General features: G+C 35.9%; 1 protein-coding gene across 3 annotated transcripts in view; it reads left to right on the top strand.

Moving 5' to 3' along the window:
- Tsc22d2 (TSC22 domain family, member 2) overlaps window positions 1-10201 on the top strand; it is a 52086-nt gene extending 41885 nt beyond the window's left edge. For 2 of the 3 annotated variants that reach the window (NM_001081229.2, NM_001347233.1), the window contains 2 exons: window positions 2745-2796; window positions 3422-10201. In NM_001081229.2, coding sequence (NP_001074698.1) covers window positions 2745-2796; window positions 3422-3682 — 313 coding nt within the window. In that variant the 3' untranslated portion in view covers window positions 3683-10201. The remainder of the gene's footprint in view (window positions 1-2744; window positions 2797-3421) is intronic. The other variant, XR_003954395.1, reaches the window with a different exon arrangement.
- Window positions 10202-11330: the final 1129 nt, after the last annotated feature.

Consider the following 11330-nt stretch of genomic DNA (forward strand, 5'->3'; position numbering starts at 1 on the left):
GTCAAGGCACTGTTCTTCTCTAAAGCTAATTGAACTTCCCTCAAGAACTTCAATCTAATAAAGTCAACTGTAGTTCCATTAATATAGTAAAATCAGTTACTTTTCATTGATCATTCTTTGTGCCAGGAACTATGCAAAATAATACTTAAACTCATTTAATCTTCAGAGAATTAGGACATAAAATGCCTATTTGAGGTAGAGAAAAAAAAATCTATAAACTAATTTTCCAGAATTCAGTGAGTATATTAAGGAGCAAGAATTTGGTATGATGCTGTGGTATCTTCCTGCACTGTTTAAAATTTAAAGCATACATATTGCTGGACTAGAAGAGGAATAGAATAATGGATTATACTATAGGACAGTAAAAGATATCACAAAAAGAGATGGCCCTGCACTCCTTAAAGAACAAGTTAAAGCCACATACATTAGAACTACAGGTATCTCCATCCAGAGAAGTTTCTGCAAAGTGAAGGAAACACAAGAAAACCTATGTATCAGATTATAAATATTATATAAGACCAGAACACATAAAAGGGATAAGAGACCATCTACAGCAAAGGTCAAAGTCATGAAGAATTTCATATATTAAATTGTTTTAAAAGTAGGATTGGTTGCTGCGCGTGATGGTGTATGCATTTGATAAAAACACTGGGAAGCCAGCGACAGATAACTCTCTTGAGTTTGAGACCAGCCTGGTCCCATAGTTTCAGGTCAGCCAGGGTTACATAGTAAGACCCTGTTAACTGCCACCCCCCTACCCCCAATAGGATTGGGGTTTTTGTTTGTTTTTGTTTACTCTTTCTCCTATAACTTTTATTCACTGTAAGCCAGTGGTTCTTAAAACAGTCAGGCAACAGGATCAGCATTTTCTGGGAACTTGTTAAAAGTGCGGTTTAGAGCTCAGCAGTCTGTTTATACTAGACTTCTAGAGACCGGTGTATACTAGTTTGAGAAACTTTAATTAGTATAAATTGTTGAATATCATTAAAATAGTAATTGTATTTGTGATTGATTAGAACACAGTGCTTAACAAAATTGAAATGTTGAGACCTAACAGACCACTTTTCTTTAGCATGACCTTTTTATAGCTTGTAAATCCATTTCTTCCTTGCTGCATGAGATCAGAGTCAGGACAAGACTCTGTTAGGTCAGCATTCAAAGTGTTGCAAGCTCGTTACCATTCCTTAGTTGTAGTAATGACTTGAAACTTTTTGACTCCTTTTAGTTAAGAAGAAAAGGAAATAATAAACTCCTTTTTAAAATTTTTAAACTGCTAATGTATAAAACTGGTTAGTAATATTTTAAAGTAGTCTATTTAAGCCACATGTATCAAAGGAATAGGATGTCTTCACACCATGAAATGACTTAAAGTAAAAGTCTTTCTTGGTAAAAGTAATAATACAGAAAAGGTAAACTAGGATTCTCAAGCAAGTGCTAGTTTAAATACCTGTCACCATCTTTATTTGTGGTGTTTTGTTTTGTTTTGTTTTTTTACACCAAAGCCTTATAGGTTATATAGTTGGTCAGTAATTTAGTTACATGTAATCTTATTTATATTTGCACATATTTCTCCAGTGACTGAAAGCCCAGCATCTAAACACTGTTGGTTAGTGAATATCCCTTCAAGGTCTTAAGTATACAGTACCTGTTCATCTTAGCAGCAACAAAAAGTTAACTAGTACACTCTAAGTGCATTTTCTATATGTTGGCTGAAAGTACCAAAGTGGCCAAGTCCATTGAAGCTTAGGGACTGACCCCATTCATTTTACAGATAGGGAAACTGAGGTCCAGAGACATTAAATAAATGAGTGAGTAGCAGACCCTGGCATGATAGCCAGGCCTCCTTGGATTATAATCTCAGAGGTACATGGAAAAGAATGGTTCTGAACCTCAACCTGGCATATTTCTAATAGTCCATACCATTCAAAGAAAAGTAGTCTTCAGATATTTTACATCCCAAATTCTTTTCAGCTATAGTATACTTTGTAAGTAATGTTTTATTCCAAAATTATATTTAAAGACCTCATGTTAACTCAAAGAAGTATCAGATTTCTTTTACAAGACTATTTCAAAACAAAAAGTTTAAACTAATTCTGCCTTTCAAAAATCTATAAAAATACTAACAAGTGAGTATATGTATAGATTATTGCTATGTTTACTACTTAAACAATAGGAGGATATAAATTATAGAAAACAATTATTTAATCTTCTGTGTCATAAACGCTCGGGTATTTTTTGAATTTGGTATCTCTAATAGCCAGACAACTGATTATTCTCAGGAAAAACATGCTTTTCTTAGGTGATTGTCTGCCAGCAAGTAACCTATAGTCAAAGTACATAGGTCTACCAGAATACTGAATTCCATTTTAACCAGCTTATCCAAAATCCTCTTGAATTCTTTTTAGAAGACCTTCCTACACACTTAAAAAAAAATGTTAAAATATAAACTTGATAGAAAGAAGTCATCTGAATTTTAATGTATTAAGACCATCAAAGAAAAAATTCCTAATGAAAATTGGGAGTTTTAAAATGGCATATGCATGTCATAGACAAATTGTAAATACTGGGACTATAAATTATTTTTAGAAGATGGCCATGTACCAAGATCCTCATGTAAAAAAGTTAATAAATTATATTTAAAGTTATTACATTTGGTATTGGGTAAACACAAATATACATTATTTTAAGAGTTGGATGGTTAAAGTGTTAAGGATAATTTAATGAAATATTCTAATTTTTTCCAGTGCATCTGGGGGCGGTGTTGTAGCCATTGACAACAAAATAGAACAAGCAATGGTAAGTAGGCTCCCAGCTGTCCTTTCACGGCACTGTTGGTCCAGAGAGCAGAAACCTGAATTTCTTTAAGCCCAAAGTTCCCTCTTAGTATCAAATTTTTAAAAATGCTAGGACACAGAAAGTTTCTAACCCACACAATACTAGTTGTCCGTCTGTCTGACAATGTCATACTTTGTGCCACACGATGGATCCGGACCATAAGAGGGAAAGACATAATTCAGTATAGTGTGTGCTCATCTGAAAAGCTTCAGCCTTTTGTTCATTTAAAGTGGAGGCTGTATTGGCACTTAAGTCTCTAAAATACGCCTGTGACTAGTTTATTATCATATAGCTTTGCATTGGAATATTACTTCTCTGCTGTCTTTATTCTGCATCTTAAAATGCTCACTCTAAACTTTGGGAGCACTTTCTATACTAGCTGGAAAAGAGACTTTTTTCCACCCCATCTCCCACAGGCCCTGTTAAGATATCGCAGAAACATTAAAAACCAAGAGGAGAAAACTGCTTTTAAAAAGCAAAATATAGAAACTATTTAGTGTTTATGAGGCACCCAAATAGTCTAGAACTAAGTAGTTCTTAACTCTTCTCAACTCTTTTTTGACATTCCTAATTTTGTTCTTCACAGGATCTGGTGAAAAGCCATTTGATGTATGCAGTAAGAGAAGAAGTGGAAGTTCTAAAGGAGCAAATAAAAGAATTAGTGGAAAGAAACTCTTTACTTGAACGAGAAAATGCACTGTTAAAATCTCTTTCAAACAATGATCAGTTGTCCCAACTCCCAGCCCAACAGGCCAATCCTGGTAGCACTTCTCAACAACAAGCAATGATAGCACAGCCTCCTCAGCCAACGCAACCTCCACAGCAGCCGAATGTCTCCTCAGCATAAAGCTTTCTTAAGCCTCGTTAAGGAAAAACTGAAAGCAATCTTTCCTTGTGTGCCACTGGTGTTCTTTCCACTTTATAGAAAGCAAGTAGCCATGCTTCGGCTGTGTGCTTGGCCTTTTCAGTATTAGACAATCGTTCTACAGGAGCTTCCCTCTCAGATGTCATGCAGCACTGTGGCTGTCGGTCCACTTGTGTGTCATCAGTACACGAGGAGAATACTAGATGGGGTTTAGTAAAGCAAGGAGAGTCTGCATTCTACATGTGCCCATGAGTGGGATCTTTAAAAGTTTTGGTGGCTCTCCCATGTTTCTTACCACCCATGGATGTACCTTGAGCCTTCCTGTCACGTTATAAATAACAGTTCATCTAAAGAGCCACTTTTCTTTCAATATCAATAACATTTGCCTACATAAGTTTTCATTTATTTTGTGTTTTATTTATTACAGGGCTGCTATTTTCATATTGTACATGAACAATGTCACAGAACTTTTTTAATTTTCTTGAATAATTATAAGTATCAGTAAAGGAATTGAACGACAGGATTACATTTAAAAAATAAAAACGTTTAGGCAATAATTGAACAAAAGAATCCTGGCATATTTCTAACACTAATGGCAATTTACCGTTGGTATTTATTTTCAAAAGATCCAGCTTGAATGTAAATTTTGTATAGTTGTAAGTATGAAAAACACAGTGCACCTGTACAGGTAGTCACCAGTTATTGTGATATAATAAATAATTGGGCTATTTTTCATGAAGAAAACTTTGTTCATTTGTTTCTACTTTCTAATAGAAATTGCCACGATTCCTCTGCTTTTCAACATTTCGTATGATTTTTTTTTTTTTTTTTGGGTGGGAATAAAAAAAGCTGTGAAATTGTTCAACCTACTTTGTAACCAAAGAAGCAAAGCTGTGTAATGGAGTTTTGTTTTGTTTTATAATGCACATTCTTTATGTATTTTTATTTAGTGTTTTCTTGGTCACAATTTTCTTTGCTGTCTAGCATGATCTGCATGGCCTGTAATCTTTGAACCACTTTCGTACCTCATGTTTTTATCCAGCACTCTTATTGTACTGTGTACTAGTCTGTGAACAATGTCAAATAAAAAAGAACGAACAGGTCGTATGGTGGAGCTGAGCTAGTGTACAATGCACCAGTTGTACAGAAACAAAAATGAAGTGAGCCATCTTTTGTTCATTTAAAATGGTGTTTTGAATTTCATATGCAGAAAACGTTTTGTTACATTGCAGATTTTAATGTATTTAATAAATGCAACATGCAGATTAAGTGCAGTGTATACTGAGTATTTAAATTAAAATGTACATTTCATAAATACAGTTTCAAGAGAAAGCATCATTTTGTGTATACTAACACATTAAGTGTATGTCAGAAATTGATGTAAAATATATATTTTAACACATTTTCTGAAATTAAACTACAGTTTTGTTCAAATATTTGGCTCTATATGTGTTCAGAATTTGACTAGATTTGTATTTTCACAGTTCAAAATATTCCTTAAGTGAACACCCATGATGTTAATTACAATGATAGTTCTTAAATTTTCAAAGTAAAATAATTTAAAGAACACAAGAATGGTGAGCAATATTTGTACTCAATATTCATATTATGTTAACAATATAAATAGGAAATCCTCGTCTACCAAAACTTTTACTTGAATTCAGAAAGGTGCCTGTAGAAATTAACATGTCCTGTATGGGTAGCCCACTAGCTAATTAAGTCTTAATGAGAAACAGTAGTTAGCTTTCCATGTTAGAAGAGGTTAAATGTTCTTTATCTATTTGAAACGTTCTAGCTTCAAACAGAAGGCATAAAATTGAAACATACATGAGATTACCAAATATTTTATATTCTAGTTGTGTTACAAGAAATAATGTTCAATAAACAAAATTTTCATGTTAATAGTAATGTTAGAAATACTTAAAAGAACTAGGTAAGTATGTAGACTTGAATATGTAATAACCCTAAGGATTCAGAGTGAGATTCTAGTAGAGCCACTATGGGCAAGATAGGATGTGAAACTGCTGTTGGAATATAAACCTAAAGATTTCCCTTCATGCCCTTCATTGCTAATAATGTGGTACTTCATACAAAGAATGTTAGAAAAGGGTTTCAGAAGGAGACAGTTAAATGGCAGATGGCTGCCCAAGAATGCACAAGATTTTGTTTGATGCCTGGCACTTAAAGTGATTTTTGTAAAAACAAGAAATGAGTTTTTATTTTAGGGATATAAAAACAAGCAAAATATAATAGTATCCACCAAGGAAATCGTTAATATTCTAAGGTTAAAAATGATGACAGCAATTGCTGCTACTCGTATCTTTTTAAAAGGAGCAAAACTAGTAAATGGTTAATAAAAAAGATTCCAAAAGAATTGACTTCTGATAAACTAAGAAATGCAAACCACTTTAATCAGTTACATCTTTTAAATAGTAGGAATTAATGTAGTATGGTGGGTTTTTCTCCAGAATGAAAATTGGCAGTGTAAAGCTCTTAATAGCTTTAAATATTAAGAAGCTCTTACATAAGAAACAGTATTAAAGAACATGCAACCGTGTGCCTATCCTATATATTCCTTCCTTCCTAGGATACAAAACTTTGATTGCTTACCTTGTCCCTACCTAAAGTTGTGTAATGAAGTTTCCATCCAAATCTGTTCCCCATTTCCACGAGGCACACTGAACTCCAGAGTCAGGAACAGAGGTGAGCCAGGTATTGGGCTTTTATGTGGACATATTTGAACAATTTCTTACAGAAATTCCAATAGGTTAAGGATCTTCATTTAGATTAGTTTTTTGTTGGGGTTAAAGTCTTCAAATACCTAGACTGTCAACTAGTTGAAATTCCAATTTGTGAGGTAAGTCTTATGAGAATGTCCTCTACCTTTAATTTTCTGTCTCAACCTATAGACCAGGTGCTAATACATAAGCTTTATGTTGGTTTAATTTTCCAATACAGTACTGCATATACAGTTGAAAACTAACTTTGCCCAAAGGAAATTATTTTTAGGTAGTCCTAATATAAATTTAAGATCTATCCAACAAAACAAAAAAAAGCATAGGGAGTTGGAGAATTAACATTTCGCTATTTTAACTGTTAGATGAAGCTATTAAGCCTTGATGACATGTCCTTTATGATGGATGTGTTTCATTTCTCTTCAGTGATTCTGTTGAAAGGTGAAAGGCCAGTCCCCAGGATTCACAATTGAATTGAGGCTACACAAACCAACCAATGACAAGAAATGCAGTAAAGGGTGTCTTTCTCAGGGGGTTCCTGAAATGGTGACATTTAATTCTTGAAGGTCCTAAGAGGAAAGGTGTGTTCTAAACACAAAAGCCTACTCAAAGCTCTGAAAGCATACACAGGCCTAAGAAGCACAGAATTTTGTGGGAGGGAAGCTAGAAATAACTGCTCCATCAGTGTTTGTAGTTTGGCATTATTAACAAGAATGATTCATTGGATGATAGTGGGAGAATCTCAATTCAGTTCTTTGGTAGAGTGGTGGGTAAAAACTGGAGACAGTTTAGAAAAATGCAAAAGAGTGGTGAGACAGCATTTCCATGGGACAAATTGAAGTTTATTGAATATTCTACTTCCAGAATCAGTACTTTGTTCTCCCCCCCCCACCTTTAGAAAAAAAAAGCACCTCAGCCAATATTTTTAAGTTTAGTCAGTCTCATACCAGGAGCCATGCATCTCTAGAAAATTAAAGTCTTTGTTTCCTGTCGAAGGAATTGCAAGAATCTGACCGAAGAGTGGGGCAAACAGGAATTTGGTCACTCTAGGCCTCTATCCTCAGCCCAGTGGTAAACAATTGAATCTTCCTCCAGGTGACTGGCCACCATAATTCCAAACCTTTCCAGCCTCTTGCTTCCTGAAGAGATAGTATGGATTCTGACTCCAGTTTGCAAATACACCTTAAGAGTAGGTTTTCCTTTAACTTTACCTTTCATTTTCTAACATAGGTCAGGCAGCTCTTCAATACTCTGCTAATACAGTAACACACCTCTCCTGCCCCCTGCTTCCAGACCCCTAATAATTTGTGTTTCAATTTTCTAATACTAATATCCTCTGATGTTTGTACCAATTGGCCCACCATTTGATCTTCCAGAGAACATCCCTGTCTCCTATTTCCATAATAGGTTACGAATTTCTCTTTCTCTTTTCATGCACGTTTTTCTTATATATGTGAAGAGTTACTATACAAGAGTTCCCTTAGTGGTCTATATTGGTCTGACATGTTCAAATGGAAGAATTGCTAAGTGAGTACTATAGAATGCAAATTTAAAAGTTCACAGACCTGCACTTTTTCTTTTCTCTCTTGTTTGAATGGAATTTAAAAATGAACAGTCTTTGAGGGACTGGTGATAGTAATGGCAAGATAAGCTCTTACTTTGTGATGGCACAGTCTACTTGAAAACTAAACTTGTTCAACATGATTAGATAGTGAGTTAGCTCTAATGTTTCCTTTTCTTGCCAGGGAAACTGAATAATTAGGCAGTTTGGAGTGTTTCCTTACTGCCTTTCAGAGATCCAGAGTCCGTATGTTTACAGACTAGGACCTGCCCACAGAAGCCATAATGTTCCTCTGAAAGAAGGAAGGAAAGGAAATTGCTAACTTTAGAAAAAAATGGTTGGAGATTAAGACAAGCTAAATGACACACTTCAGCTTTCCCATATTAAAAGTTAAGGTTACTTGTAGCGCCAATTGTTTGCATGCTTTCATTATTTCCATAAAATAACCACAAAGTGCTCTTGCCCACTGCAATTCAAAATGTCTTCCAGATGATAGTTTCTGTCATCTTGCAATTAGTATATTGATAGATAAACCCAAAGAAGACTGCAGACAAGGAAACCTCTCCCACACTTGGCGTATATAATAAATACTAGGCCAGTGTCTAATTCTAGCTCACTGAAAAAATATGTAAATCCCTTAATAAGGCAGTAGTCTTCACAGATAAATATGTTGATGTTTGGGGAAATATTTGGGCTTTATTTGTATTTTTATTTCCTAGAAATGTTGAAAAGCAGTTTGATTCTATCTTAACTTAGGTGCTTAACCCTATACTGAATGTTTGAGGAGCGAAAGCTGTTTAGGACATGATCTTTGCCCCCTCTCCAACCCCAGGATCTCAGCATCCAATGTGAAAGTAGAAGGTGAAGTACCATGTTGCTTATCCACAATAAGTACAGTTTATAGACCTTGCTCGTTCGGTAGAGGAAGGTTCTCTAAGTAATAATTTGCTGTGTTATGTGAAATCCTTTGCCATTGCCAGGAAATAACTTAAATCGTCAGAAAGCTTTTGCATCAAATAATCCTTCTGGAAAGAGGAGACCAGACAAAAGACTTCACACCTGTACTGAGCCTGGGAGGTCACCCCCAAAAGAACTAATCTCAGAGAGAAGTTTATACATTTTTAATACTCTCAGTTTGCAGATAATTGATCTAATTTAACCTAATTTGACTAGAATTTCCATGTCATGAATTATATTGTCTCGTCTCATAAGCAACATGCATTTTGGCTGTCCTAATCAGCTATTTAATGAATGAAGTTAATAACTCAGGTACCTGATGCCAAAAATGAATCTCCAGTAGGACTGAGAACTCTGAGATAAATACAAGGCTGTATGCTAGGTAAGTGGTAAGCCTTACCGTTCAGATCAGTGGAGAAGGAATGGATGGCTAAGTCAACAGGCAATATTGAGACTGTGTACCCTTTGAAGAAAGTAAAGTTAGCTCTCACAAAAATTAAAATTTCCAGCTACACTAGAAGTGAGTCTTCTACTTTGTGAAATTCAAAACATTGATAATGCATGAAAGTGCATAGTTTTACAAATAAATTGTGAAGAGATGCTCAGCCTCAGCAAAGCAAAGTGCACATGAAACACGCTATCTCAGATCCAGTTGGTGAACATTAGACACAAGGATTAAGAGCTGACAAATATGAAAAAACAGAAATCTGATGTCGTAAAGTTTGCATAGCCACTTCTAAACGCAGCTGGTTAATGTCCAGTAAAATTGAAATTTTAGGTGCCCTGTGACCCAATGGACCCACTTTTTAGTATCTCCCTAAAGAAACACATATTCACAAGGCAGCTTCTAATATAAAATTGGAAAAATACAAATCTAACAAGATAATGGAATATGCTAGATGCTATAAAATGGTAGGTGTCAGTGAAAAAGAATGAAGAAGGACTGTATGCTGACAGTAGACCTCTAGGATGCAATGTTAAATTTGTTAAAAGTTTGGGGGGAAATACATGTAATACACATGATACATGTTTAAAAAAACATGCCATACACAATACTGTATAGTGTACTTCTGCAAATAACTATGTGTGTACAATATAAATAGAGAGTTTGGAAGGATACTAACCCAGCTGTTTACAGTAGTCTGGCGGTGTGTGTTAGCTTAAAGTGTAATATTTGATGTCTGTGAATTTGCACTCATGTACTGTTTCTGTAGTAACATTAATAAATTAGAAATAAAATGAAATAGAAAGTGTTTTCTTCTTGTCTACTGCTAATATCTCCTTCAGCCTCCCCACTTGACTACTGTCCCAGGAGTGTTTTCCATCCTCCCCCTGCCCCCCCCCCAACTTCTTGTATATCACCCCTCTCCTCTGGATTATCCATGTAAGTATATAATAAATAATAAAATGTAACACTCTTCCCCTAACAAAGTCTTGTGTCCTTCCCCCACCCCCCCGCCACTCTGCCCTTCCAGCTTTCTCCTTTGCTTTCCCTGCTCTCCTGGGCTGTCACAGTGGTGCCAACTGGCCTTGGTCCACAGAGCCACTAGAGCTGTTCTTGTCAATGCCACCAATGCTCCTTTGATGCTAATCAACCACAGTGTTCTTATTGGAGTGCTATGCCTAATTTTTCACCATCATTTCATTGAGATGAGATGTCATTTTCCATTTCTTCACTTTCAGTTTTCCTCACTGTCCTTAGTGTCTCTCTCTTTTTTTTTTTTAATTTTTTATTAGGTATTTTCCTCATTTACATTTCCAATGCTATCCCAAAAGTCCCCCATACCCACCCACCCACTCCCCCTTTTTGGCCCTGACGTTCCCCTGTACTGGGGCATATAAAAGTTTGCAAGTCCAATGGGCTTCTCTTTCCAGTGATGGCCGACTAGGCCATCTTTTGATACATATGCAGCTAGAGACAAGAGCTCCGGGGTACTGCTTAGTTCATATTATTGTTCCACCTATAGGGTTGCAGTTCCCTTTAGCTCCTTGGGTACTTTCTCTAGCTCCTCCATTGGGGGCCCTGTGATCCATCCAATAGCTGACTGTGAGCATCCACTTCTGTGTTTGCTAGGCCCCGGCATAGTCTCACAAGAGACAGCTATATCTGGGTCCTTTAAGCAAAATCTTGCTAGTGTATGCAATGGTGTCAGCGTTTGGAAGCTGATTATGGGATGGATCCATGGATATGGCAGTCTCTAGATGGTCCATCCTTTCGTCACAGCTCCTTGTTCGTAACTCAATCTGCCTTTTAACAAGTGAGTTAATCCATTACCATGTATCATCATTGCTGGCATGTCTAGACTATTTCTGCCATGTAATTTTGTGCTTTCTCTTTAAAATACTTTCTGGGAACGTCCTCATTTTCCCCTCTTTT

This window comes from Mus musculus, chromosome 3 (genome assembly GCF_000001635.26).
Source record: "Mus musculus strain C57BL/6J chromosome 3, GRCm38.p6 C57BL/6J".
NCBI classification, from domain to species: Eukaryota; Metazoa; Chordata; class Mammalia; order Rodentia; family Muridae; genus Mus; species Mus musculus.